The sequence below is a fragment of the Embiotoca jacksoni genome, unplaced genomic scaffold (genome assembly GCF_022577435.1).
Source record: "Embiotoca jacksoni isolate LCO1_2020_lvr unplaced genomic scaffold, fEmbJac1.0.p SCAF_5, whole genome shotgun sequence".
Classification (NCBI taxonomy): domain Eukaryota; kingdom Metazoa; phylum Chordata; class Actinopteri; family Embiotocidae; genus Embiotoca; species Embiotoca jacksoni.
Genome location: NW_027185403.1, coordinates 6,957,329 through 6,971,260, shown reverse-complemented (window position 1 = coordinate 6,971,260; position 13,932 = coordinate 6,957,329). Strand labels below are relative to the sequence as shown.

Genomic DNA, 13,932 nt, shown 5'->3' with positions numbered 1-13,932 from the left:
TGTCCATATCATCCAGACACTCTGATTCTGTAACCGAAGCTGACAAAAATGCAGAGGAGTAAACAGTACCATCAACACATACCTCTGAAAATGAGTGGAAGTACAAGTATCTCCGAAATACACATAAGTACCTGAGAGAACATACTTGGTTTCTTTCCACCACTGAAATGAAATATCTTTTGGAATATGGGCCTCACAAAGATGCAATTCAAAGATGTCGCCTCGGGTTTAGGGAAATTGTAAGTGACTATTTTTCACCAACACTTAAAAGTCAAATAAATTGTCTGCAGACAGCTAAAGCACTAAACAGAAGCACATTTGTCTTTTTTTGCACTAATCGTAGGTCTAAGCTGAGGTCACAAAATCAATAACCTAAAATGTGGATGTTAAAAAGAATGTTTCCAACAACAGAAACATAAAACTAAGGTGTTTCAGAAAGGTGAACGACTCCCAGAGAGAAAAACCCAAACGAATCGCCTATAAAAGTAACTTAAGTGGAGTTTTGTGTCCATTATTTACTAGGCTTCTTGTTCAAACAGTATTTTGACAGGACAAGGACAAGGATTCAGTGGGACTGTTCGCTGAAAAAACAAAACACCTCATACTGTACGTCTAACCAAGTGCTTTTTGTGCTTTTGGAGGACTTGTTGGAGCTACAAACGAAGATGAAGACTATATTGCTCATTTGTCACAGCTGTTGAAGCAATGACTATTTTTAGTTTGTGTGTTCGCACGAGGCGTCACAAATCCCAGATTTTTCAGGATGATTAAATTCCAACCGCGGCGTCTTAGGGAAAGAAAATAGTGTTTTTTTTGGGGGGGAAGAACACCCAAAAATACCACACACCCCCACTGATGCTGACATGTTAGCACTCATGTCACTATGACAGGTTTTATATGACGTGAAAGATGGGCTGAGCGCTGCTCAAAAATATATGTTTGCTATTGTTTGAGTATTTCTGTATGCCTGTTGTTTAGCTGCCATTGAAAATGTGTCCGTTGCCTTTCAAAAACAGAGACTGTTCGAGAAAACAGGTTTTTACATTTGAGTTTGAGGTGTACAGTGTCTCATGTTCTGCAAAATCAGGTGTAAAAGTAAATTTTCGATTAACCTTTGAAGCTCAAATTGCTTCAAATATGCCAAAAGAAAAACTCAGTGACCTTTAGAGTTGAGAGTTGAGTGACAGTGAGAGCGAGTTTCTTAATTCTCAGTCTCGGCTCAGAGGGAACTCCGAGGTCTCCAGTGTAACTAAAGGGGAAGGAAAAATTTAGCTGCTCCTTAAATGTGATCAGTAAAAATCAATTATACAGCTAACTGGTAAACACGGCAGAGACGGTAAAATTGGGTTATTACGGTCTCTTCACTTGGCAGCACTTTGCTGTATTTTGGAGTAGGAATAAAAGATGCTGAAATTGGATCAGATTAAAGCATAGATCCACCACTTTATTGTTGGATAAAAATGTCTGGATGTTTTTCAGTGGTAGGGGTCATTACTGTAATACCCAGGGATAGGTCATGATTTGAAAATTGTCCTGGGTTATGGTGTTAAATAATGGACAGAAAAGTGTTTTTGCAGAACATTAGGATGTCACAGTGAAGCTGACCTTTGACCTTTTGACTATAGAATATACTATAGAATGTCCTCACTTCATCATTTTATCCCATTAGACATTTGTTTGAAATTTTGTCATGATTAACAAATAAATTCTTGAATTTTGGCCACGAATGGGTCTTGTGAGGTCACAGTAACGTTTGACCTCTGGCCGCCAAAGTTGAATCAGTTCATACTTGAGTCCAAGTGAACGTTTGTGATAATTTTAAAGAAATTCCCACAAACAGTTTTTGAGATGTGGCGTTTACCAGAACAGGACGGACAGACGTACCTGAAAACATGACGCCTCTGGCATTATGCATAAAAACTGAGTGCCATCTGCATAGCAACGACACAGATTTTATGTTTATAATTGATGCAGCATTTGGAAGGAAAGACCTCGTATAGATGTGAGGAGAAAGGGTTGAATTACTATGAACAGAGGAACTTGTGATAAAGCTGAAATGATTGAGTCAAATAATTAAATGGTCAGTAGAGAGAAATTCATTGGCAGCTATTTTGATAATTGATTAATGGTTTTCCATTTTTCAAGCACGCATGGCAAATGTAATGGTTCAGGCTCTTAAAATGTGAGAATATGCTTATTTTAATATTTTAGGAGGGTGGAGTGAGGTGAGGGTGGTGTTGGCCTGTTGGGCAGATAAAAAAAAGAGCAATTAAAAAACCAGTTTCTATTTTCTGACAAAAACATTTCAGGATTTTCAGAGAAAATTTTCAGAAATGTATCTATAAAGGAATTAGTTAGTTGCAGCATTAATATGTGAACATGACATCAAGTATTTAGAAGCAGTGAAATCTGTATAAAATGACTTAAAACTACAGTAAGTTTGAGCACTGAATATCAGTCACAGTCTGTCAGGGAGATTTGTGTGATGGGTAATGTTGTGCAGCTGGTGATGGTGGAGTACATCACTTTGAACAGAAAGCCTGAAGTAATGGTGGTAAGACTGTTGATGTCACATAAGAAAAATATGATATTTTTACATTATTTAACTCCTTTCTAGGATTTCAACATTTGCGTTTCCCTCATGTTATTAATCACGTGTAGCTCCCCTTTCTGCCAGCTTTGTACACTTTTCCATTCTGCGGTCTGAGTGTCGTCATTAAGTCACAGAGATGGATTAGCTGCAAGAATTGATCTGGTTTGCAAGTGTACAACAGCATCCAGGGCTGATGAGTACTATCCATTAAAGAGGCTAACTGCATCATTTGTATGTACAGAACGAGCAGTAGGGTTGCTTTCATTCAATCTCACAAAGGACAATCAAACTTTAATAGTTGAATGACCATTAAATTGGCAGCGGATAGTTCTTTTATAGTGTAGAATAAAAATCTAAGCTTTACAAGAACGTTCTAAAACAATGCACTCGTGTGTCGTGATCAGAAACAAAAGACAAGTTATTGAACTGAGCATCCGGACTGAACACCTTCAGAGGGATGATTTTATTTACAACAAAATATAATTTACCCTGTGCTGTTCTTGTCCACTCACTCCACTTTGTTCATTGCTCATTGCTGGAGGACTGCTGACTTACTTTATTATTATTCCAGCAAATACATACATTTTTCAAGTTGGAATTGGCATCAGTGGTGAAAAGGTTGTAGTGGTGCGTCCCTGAGCAATAAAAAAACCAGACAACCTCAGCTGTCTTTCGGGAGCAATTGAAGCAGAAAGACGTATACAAGAATTTGAGACAAAACCTTCACAGGTTCAATCCCATTTCATCAACCGGCTTGTAAAGCGTGAGGCTAATGTGTATGGACAGCTGCTGTGGATGGAGGTGTTAGTGTCTTTGGTGTGGAAACTGAGAAAATAGTTGCGGACTGAGTCAGTGTGTGGCACCCACCTCCACAATGGAGCTATGAGACTAGAATAAGAATGGGAATATGAATAGGGGATAAAGGAGGAGATGGAGGTGGTGCTGGGGATGTACGGTGGGGTGACTGAGGTGAGAGACAACTTTGTGATTGGCAAAGTGAAAATAGGGAAGGATCAGGCTGTCTCACGGTTAATGAGAGCTGTGCGCAGAAGGTCAGTAGATAAAATGAAGACATGCTCCTGCAATTAAGCTAATACTCGTGATTACTCAGAGCGAACAGGCGGAACAAGAAGTGGAATCGTGAGTGATTTTACCTGTCCCAGGATGGGGCCCAGTGGAGGTCCAGGGGCAGCTTGTCCTGACCTCACTATAGCCCGGATTACATTGCCTGTATCCAATTTCTTCACAGCCTTGGCTGCCTTGGAGATCTTTGACATCCTGTTCTCTCTGGAAAGCCTTAAATCTGCCTCCAAGTCAACTGAGAATCCATCCACTGAAAAGGAGGAAGAAAAACAAACAAATTAGCCTTTCAAACATACACAACTGCAACAAATCATTCACATGCTGGGCTCATTAAAACATCATACACTCAAGTCGATGCGAATACCCACAGGCAACACCCGAGCCCTTCCATTCTGCAGCGGGTGAGTAATTAAAAAAATCTTTGCCTTCGATCGGCTCAGCAAGAGCCACTTTCCTGGAGGTGTTTGCAGTGTGGATCAGCAGCCGAGTCAAATGCTTGCCACACTGACGAGCCTAAAAACTAGCAGGATTTAAACTTCTCTCCGAAACATCACGGCATGCATGCCAAAACGCCTCCATCGCCTCACCTCTGTTTGATATGTGTCACCGTTAAAGTGTTTGTGCTACAGCGGCACTCCCTTCCATCAGGAGAGGTCAAGGGCAGAGGAGAGATGGGTAACAAGATCGATAAATGGAGGATGGGTGGAGGTGTCGGCCCCACATATGAAAGCAAAGAGGGGTCGGCTTTTTCATTCCACCTTAAAATGCATTTGCCAAATTAGGAGTCAATTAGTGGAGAGGGGAGAATGGCCTGAACTCTTTGCCTTTCTCTGAGGAGGCTCAAGACATAAAAGCAGACCTGTAATCCTCTGTTGGAATAAAAGTGAAACTGACACAGGAGGAAAAAAAAGAAGAAGAAAAAAGATCAATGACTGGAGCCAAGGGACAAATACAAGTTTTAAGGTTGAGCCTTGTGATTCAGGGGAACCCTGCATTCAATAAAAATAAGTACTTGAGGGGAGAGAAGAGGCCCAGCAATGATTCATTGTAGGCAACAGAGGGTATCCAATTAGATCAACAGAAGAGACAGTACCAGAAAGATATATGGGACCCCATGCTGCTTTACAGCAACAAACAGGGAGAAGCTACTCCCAAGAAAAGTTGTGATTCTATCTGGACTGCTGATTATCCAGCAGCCGTTAAAGTGCAACCACCATGAGGCAATATTTGTAAGGGCATTAAGGTGATGCGCATACTGCAGAGAGAGTCCCAAATAGAATCCATTTAGTCTGGATTCTCTCAATAGCCGTCTTTACAATGTAACTCACATACGCTGCTACTTTTCAGAGGTCAATTTCACGCTACTCACCTAATGTGTTCAGCTACTTCATTGCAGAAAAATCGTGCTGTCAGTCAGATCAATTTTGGAGCCAGTAAGAAATGCAGAAACCAGTATGCGTTAAATCTGAAGTGACAAAAGTCACTTCTGTTATCAAATGAAGACAGAACTCACGAATCCTTAATTGCCGACTGAAGCTAAATAACTAAAAAAGTGGTGTAAAATATCAAGCAATAAAATGGCATAATGTACATCCAAAGAGACAAGGTTTAACTCGAGTTCTGTGTCTGAGGAGGGAGAAAGAGTTAGGACCAGCGTCAACTGTTGGGTTTAATTCCAATTTGGGGAAAAGGGAATAACAGTTCTGTGAGCGGGGGAATGACAACGTCATGCTTTAATGCACCGCAACTCCAATCGCTGTTGGAGTATGAATAATAAAACTGCACTTCCCTCACAAAATGAAATCACTCATCGCAAGGCCAAGCAGTGAAGAAGAATTGACCTACATAAGGCATCACAACTGCACTGACAGTGCGTTTCATACAGCTGAATTTGCATTAGATTCAAGGAATAAAGCGCCATTAAATGTGCAGCAGCAGGAAACACAGTTCAAGGCCACACAATAAGCCTCAATCAGTGCTGGGTTAATGTTTTACTGTGAATAATCAAATCAAAGCAGCAGCAATTTGAAAGGAACAGACAAAATTTTGAGTTGCTCTTTAGGCTGAATATTACATTCCTACAGCAATTACTGGCAAAAGCGTCATTGATAACAAGGAGCACACACAAAGAGCAATTTGTTTTGGCCGTGTAGAGTAACTGCGCGAAAGCACTTTGTTAAAACATGCTTGATAAATGACAAGCCACAAACCTAGCATTTAAATTACTGCCTAATAAAGGAAGGTGCTGCAGTGAGCATTAATATATCAAAAAACTCTGCAAATGTTGGACAATACTCTGAATTGTCGTTCCACCCACCAATGTAATTCCTATTTCTGCCATTATAATTCCATTCCCTATCTCGTTCTTACAGTTATTCCCTTAGGATTTGGCATCAAGCCTTTCATCATCAACTTGTATGTTTTTGCCTAATAAATAACAACCAAAATCCAAACTCTAAATCCAGTATTTCCAAGAAAATCTGAACATTTTTCAAGGTCCCCTGCCGTCTGTCAAAATAAGGGATGGAAACAACACCTTTGACAGAAGTAAACATGTCAATAAAACCGAGCACAGAGGAGAAAAGCTGCAGAAAAATCCCCCGTCATGATAATGTGCAGGTCCACATAGACTCTAGTGGAAAAATAATCTGAAACCAGACTCCTCATGTAAAAACTCATTACATTTTATCACCTATTCATTATTATGCTTCTGAAATTTCTGAAGGTTGTCACAGAGCAGAAACAGAAGCCTCTGTTGTGTTTTAACGTAATTAAAACTGACTGCATTTCAAGGATAAAGCTGACTTTGATTAAAGAAATTAATCAGTTTGCTATTAAAAATGTGAGCTTAATTGCACCGGTGAAGCCCACCGCTGTTTGTTGTTTAGGCTATTAGGTTCACTTTAGTGTTCATTAAGGAGCCAAACTATAGTCAACATCAACAATGCTTGTAAATCTGTTTTTTTTTATCAGCAAGTCAAGGTTATAGATATTGATCTTATATAAAATTACATTCTTAAAAAATGGACAGAGTGGTATTTAAGAGTTCTCTTGGGTTTGAAAGTTGCAGATCACGCTCAATATAATTGATACGGATACTGTATCAGCCGGGAGGAAATTATGTCTTCTTCTTCTTCTCTTTACATCTTTCATATCTTTTTGCTGCAGCCTGACGAAATAAAGGCAGAATAGTAATTATTTTCTCACTGGGATGAGACTTTGTACCTGCAACAACACATAATCAAGACTGGCTCAATAACCTTTGTTAGACTTTATCTGCCTTCTCGTCTTCATATCTCTGCCAAATTAAAACTGAAAAACTGAAGAAAATGAAGTCAAATAATTTCCAATAAGACTGATCCTGTGTTGCGGCATGAAATGAAGACTCAAACATTCTTATCTTATCATGGGTACATTCTGACAAAGATTCAAACATAGGTGGAAATGTGTGTTAAACTGGAAACTCTACTTCAGTACGTTTTCACATCTTCTATCAGAGCCCCTTTATGTGGTTGGTTTATTATTCTCAACAGCTATTCCCCCTGCCCATTCTAAAACACCTCTGTAAGCCTTTGGGAACTGTTGCTCACCAGACTACAGCGTGTACAGCCGACGTGTGCCTGCCGTGGTTTAGCACTAACATCAGTGCTTGTTGTATTAGGTTCTGTTATGTTAGGAATTGGAATAAGTTGGTTATCATTAAAGGTCACCGCACCAAGGTCGAATTATTTCAGATATAAGCTTATAAAACCATCCTCTTCCAAAAAACAACTCCATGTGTGTTTTATGCAAGCAGCTTATTACTACCAACAGTTATATTTTAAAGATTAGTGACCTCTGGCGGTCGTATAGGTAACGACTACCTGGTGTCCCGCATAAGTGACGTAGTTCAGACGACGTCTATATAATGAGTTTTTTTCGTTGTGAGGACGAGAAAGGTCCGATGGACGGGTCGATTCAACAACAAACTTGTGTGCAGGAAACCTCTGTTCGCTTCCCAAAGAAGCATAACTTTAAGGAAGTAGTAATTTGACGCACAACAGCTTTCCATACATCAGTTTAACCCAAAGTGGTTGTTTTTTTTGCCTAAACCTTAACAGGGCACCAATGTAGGAAACACTCCTGTGGGTCGTATTTAAGGGAAGGAACAAACAACCTGTGCGGTCGTATGGGTTGAAGACCTGTAAATGTTAAATAGCACTTTATCACCTTACCGGTCTCAAAGCACTTTACAATTTTCCTTCCACAAATTCCAGGATGATTGAATTCACAACAGCGTCTTCGGGGAAGGAAACTTTTTTGGGGGGAAGGAAACTTTTTTTGGGGGAAAGACACCCAAAAAATACCATACATCCCCACTGATGATGATGTATCAGCACTAATGTCACTGTGACAGGTTTGTGTGTCACCTTGAGGTGTCACAAATCCCTAATCCCACTTTGAGAAACCCTATATGTTCATATGGGCTGGAGGACTTATTGAAATTTACCACCCGTTTAACTTTTTTGTACGTATGATTTTTAGCTACCCTGGTGGCGTGGCACCACTTTGATGGACTGCAAGTAAACTCTGTTCAGATGGTAATGTTTTGAGTTTTGAGTGAGATGTCTTGACAACAATTGGATGCAAATATCAAATATCCATTATGGCCACAGGATGAATCCTAAAGACTTCTGATTTCCTGATCTTTGATGTAGGACCACAAGCAGGTCAAAACTTTGGAGTTGGTGATCCACTGTCTTTTACTCCATAAAGCAGATATCAGTGGTTTTGAAATAAATATCTTGGTGACTACTGAATGGACTGTCATTAAATGTATCATATATATATATATATATATATACACATATATACAAATATACATATATATTATATTTATTTCTCTGACAAAATGAAACATAGCTTTTAGTTATTTTTTGCCTGAATAACAGCAACATTAATGATATTCCCTAAGTCTCAGCATTGATATGTTAGTGCTAATCAGCCTATGTTAGCATTTGAACACACAAATGAAAATGGTGAACATTACACCTGCTAAAGAATACCTATATTATCATATTATACCAGCGTTTTGATGCCTGTCATTGCCTTTTCTCTCCGTGTACCTTTCTGCAGGTATATCTGGCTAAGGAGCTCCATGTTTGTCACTGTGGTTACTGGCCTCACCAACCTGCCCACTGTTTACTATTTGTTGTGTCTCTATGCTGTTATTTTCTTTCTCCACTCTCCCCTCACTCTGTCCAGTCAAGGCAGATGTCCACCCACCGCTAAGTCTGGTCCTGTTGGACGTTTCTTCCCGTTAGAAGGAAGTTTTTCTTCCACACTGTCACTCGTGGGAATTGTTCGGTTCCTCTATAATGTTGTAAGGTCTCTCCCTCACTATCTTAAGTGTTTTGACTTTTGCTTTGATTTAATGATACATAAATTAAACTGAATTGAACTTGTTCTCATTGTCAGCTGTGGATTTCATTCATATCACCGACCCTTATTTCTGAACTGGTGCAGCTTTCCTATCTATTTTTTCCTCTGACTTGCTTTCCTACTATTCCTCATGTGATAACACGTGATAACACGGTATCTGCAGCTTCGCTGGTAATTCGACGCCCTAATTAGGATGATTTTAGTTGACAGATTAAGTTTACTCGAGCAAGCTTCTATCCTTGCTTGGGTCTGAAAAGCATGATCCATTACTTGATATTTCTCATCCTGAGGGTCTAATTTTGTCATACTGATAGGAAGTGAAGTATTCTTATTCTGGTCTCATCACACAGTTTTAACAGAAAAGAAATATTTATGTTTCCATCTCTTTGCAGAGATAAAGCCTGTTGGAGTCCTTTTACCAAACAGAGGCCATGATTAATATTCTTTGAATTTCCAAAGAAATTCATTCTTATCTTCTAGATAGACTTAAACCACCTCTGACAATCTGTCTTATTCAACTCTTAGTTTGGCAGTCCATCTAGTGGTTGCATTAACCTTTACATTTCATTATAGGACAATAAACTGAAAGATTAATTCACAATTTAGTAATACACTTCAGTCACTTAGACGGCCTGTCACCACAGCACAAACCCTGCTGCCGAATATATTTAAGATAAACAGGAAGACAACCCCTGGAGACATCCTGAAGTCCCTGGATATTAACAGAAAGAAGCACGAGCATATCGAAATTATAATATCAATTTCATGTTTCTGCTCATCTACGCAGAAAAGTTTGAATACCATTACAGCCGCAATGACTGGTGTCCTTGAAAACAAGAAACCACCAAATCTGTTAACGGCACATTAAACAGCACAGGAAGGACCGTCACTGGCAGCAGGGAACTCTGGGATTGGGATGCACGGTCTGTTTAGAAGGTGCCATGTTACGAGTTTAGAGCTACAGACTGATTTTAATCAATGAGCTTAACGCAGTGAACAAACAGAACAAATGTATTGGACTGTAATCATTCAGCGAGCTACACAAGACGCTCCAGATAAGATCAAGAGATAATGTCAGATATAAAGTTATAGAGAGCCAGTCATATGCTGTTCCTCTACATTAGTATTCATCCCGTCAACCTCCGGCCCTGGAGCTATTGATTGTTGAATGCCAAGTGCTAAAGGCCAGTCAAATAAAACGAAGAACTCTAGAAGAGTCTGAATGATCCCTCAAGACTGAAAAAGGAAACTTGCACGACCTGGTTTAACGCAAACCTGAAACTGAGCTCTTAGCTCAATCGAGCATTTCAGAAATAAACAACTCATTACTTCCACAGTTTCAGGAATAAATGGATTTTGCACCAAAATAGTCTGATGTTACACCACATCTCATTAAGTCTGAATTAGAACGTGAACAGAAGGCAGCAAAAGCTGCTTCAACTCAAATTTTCAGTGAGATAAATATATTCTGAGGAAGGGTATGTTACCACTTTGAATTAATATTTTACACTTAGCTGATGTCCTTCCTTTGCAGACAGACATTTAATCTGTGGCAAAATATTCAGCAGAACTGCAGGGTGAATGTTTCAGGGTTTTACATCCAAGTCGTCAACATAAAGATACTTATTTCAGCCTTTACATGCAGCACGCTCAACTGACCTTAGTCTTCCATGATGAGGCAATGTTCTTAATATGCAAGGTAGATAGACATTTTTAATTAGCATTTGTTGATTTGTGTTTTGAATAACTGTGACCAAAATACTGAACAAGACATTTAAGTTGAAGTTTACATTTTTCTATGTTCCTGCATTAATATGACCTAAAGCATCATCAGATTTTCACACAAGTCATAAAAGTAGCTACAGGGTCATTTAGTTATTGAGGAAAACCTCAACTTACTGTGCATTTTATATTTTATAGTTTTTACTGCTATTTTACTGCTATTTTATTGCTTTTCTATTGTTCTATTACTATCTATTGCTTCTGTATGCTGCTGTAGCGAAAAAATGTCCCCTCGGGGATTAATAAAGTAACTACCTAACCTAACCTAAAATGATTCAATATTACAGATCTGTGAATTGTAAAAGTATGTGAACCTTTACTGTCACTATTTGTTGTGACCTCCTTGTGCATCAACAACTGCAACTAAATGTTTGCGTAACTGTTGATCAGTCCAGCTGAGTTTGGAGGAATTTTAGCCCGTTCCTCCGTAAAGAACAGCTTCATCTCCAAGATGTTGTTGGGTTTCCTTACATGAACTGCTCCTTTTAAGTTCTTGCATAACATTTCTATTTGATTAAGGTCAGGACTTTGACTCTGCGTTAGCATGGGTTCCTGTGAGACCTCATGGACTATTCCATGTCTTGCTTTTGGAGCGATCTTTGTTGGTTGACCACTCCTGGTGAGGGCAACACTGGTCTTCAATTTATACACAATCCACTTAACTGTGAATTGGTGAAGTAAAAACTCTTTAAAAATGGTTTTGTAACTTATTCTAGGCTGATGAACAACTCTTTCTTCTTCAAAAACATCCTTTGTTCCTGCCATACTACACTTCCACAAATGTGTATTTTGACGATTAAATAGTAAATGGTGTGCAATTATGCCACCTTAGCGGTCTCAAAGTGCTTTTCAATTTGCCTCCCTTTTATCCACTCACACGCCAATGGTGACAGAGCTGCCATGCAGGGTGCTCACCTGCCATCAGGAGCAGTTTGAGGTTCAGTGTCTTGCCCAAAGACACTTCGGCATGTGGACAGGAACAGGACAGGACAGGGAACCTGTTCTGCCACCTGAGGCCCATCCGCCTCACAGATTAGAGTGTGATGGATCTCTGTTCATTAAATAAAACGGCGTACCCGCTCACAGATATGTAATATTGTAATATTTTCCACAGTACATAATTGTCCAAATATAATATTTTGTATATTACTTGTTTAATTGGGTTCTCTACTTTTGGAGCTGAAGCTGATGATATTTTAGGTCATATTTATGCGGAAATGTATAAAATTGGAAAGCGTTCACAAACCTTCGAGCACCACTGTAGCTTTAATATAGCCCTCAAAAATAAGACGGTTAATGAGAACAGCAGCCTCCCTCTGGCCTGTTTTAACGCTGCTGTGTGGAAAGTTGACGACTGAAGCAGCACACGGCAGCTCAGGTTCAAACCAGGACTTTGTACTTATAGAATAGTAATGACTCCCGGTCCAAACACCCTGCATGTATTATCTCTGACTGCCTGGGATCAAATCCCAAGGAGGCCGTTTTCTTTACTGGCTCCTCTGAATTACATTTCCGTGCATCCATCATCTTTGAATGGCAAGACAGAATGTGTTACAAACTCCCTGTACTTGGAATAAATCGAAAAAAGCAACAATGACGATTCAGCAGTACTTGAGAAACGCAAGCCCACTGACTTCACATTATCTTTTGATATTGTTTTGCAGGCTGGCAGCTTGTTTCATATGATGTGGCTACATAGTTGTGAGTTTTTTTTTCTGGTATCAGAGCACAAAACACATCAAAACTACTGACTGCTCTGCCAAGAAACACGCCAGAGTTCCATTAGAAGCTTAACTCCAGCTAATATCTTCCGATTCGCAACAGGGTATGTCAGGTTTTAGGCCCGAATCCGCCATTTGTATGACCTGAAAGTACAAAAAAGTAGCAAAATAAATTTGTATTGCTCATCAGACTCGTTATGTTGAGGATGACACCACACAAATAAGCAATGCGAGGGTAGGAAGTTGAGGAAAGATTTGGATGATTACACATGCAGGAGGCATCACAGCCATCTGACGACATGTGGATACTCAAGGCCCTGACATTATAAAATTCAGTCTTCAGAATTACAGCTCAGAAACTGCAAGCCAAGTCTGACAGCAGCCAAAATGTGACAGTAAACACTCTGAACTCTGAAACCTGTCTGCCCCCATGGGTCTGAGCTGCTGCTGCAGCTGGACCTCATAGTCAGAGCACTGGTGAAGTATCATTAATATATTACAGCGCAGGCTGGTGGATGCTTAGTGACCTCAGAAATGGACACCAGACTTATCAGGGGTCGAATCTGAACGAGCCGTCCTTACTCACGAGGACTCTGCACGAAGAAGCTGCAGTTAGGAAATGACTCAGCTATTTTACAAAATAATATATTCAAAAATATACGAACCATTCAAGTGTTTTCTTAAAAACTGTGGCGGCACTAATCTGATCCACTGTTCTTCTAGCAGAGCTGATACTCTGATCAGGTTTTGGCCGTACATGACACGAGGTAAAATACTGTATTTTCATCATGATCAGGTACATTTATTATTCACAGACAGCAGTCTACTGAGTCTAATGTTCCTCTGCATTAAATAAAAAAAGATACCAATGAGCTCTGCCGCACAAAAAGTGAACACAGTGCATCACTAATAAGAGGGGCAAATCAAACAGACAACCAGTTGCTCCTGTTGCATGGGAACAGCACAGCAGCGTGTCATGCACCGAGCGGGGCAATAACCTTCGTGAGTACGATTTCCAAGTAATGTTGCTTGATCAGCATCTGCGCCCAGGTTACCAACGTTTTTGTAACGCTTTGATTTGAAAATGGCCTTTCGCGAAGAGCACACGTCAAATTCAAACTCAGGAAATCAGCAACTGAATGACTCTTGAAATTCTTCTGAAAGCTTACCGCAATCAAGCAATGAGCCGGGTGGGGAGTCTTGAGTGACACTCGCATTTCAAGAGGGTCAGAAGGTCAGAGGTCAAGACATGAAAAAGGCGCATCAGGTCCGGAGCGAGCAGGTGCGTTTTCTTTGACAGTCGCAGGGTTCTGCACCACGAATTCACCCTCT

The 13,932-nt window shown here is 39.9% G+C and overlaps 1 protein-coding gene across 1 annotated transcript in view; it reads right to left on the bottom strand.

Moving 5' to 3' along the window:
• The window catches only part of mrpl11 (mitochondrial ribosomal protein L11), a 40,064-nt gene that overhangs the window by 24,168 nt on the left and 1,964 nt on the right, over positions 1 to 13,932 (bottom strand). The window contains exon 2 of the mRNA XM_069171021.1: positions 3,748 to 3,926. Coding sequence (XP_069027122.1) covers positions 3,748 to 3,870 — 123 coding nt within the window. The 5' untranslated portion in view covers positions 3,871 to 3,926. The remainder of the gene's footprint in view (positions 1 to 3,747; positions 3,927 to 13,932) is intronic.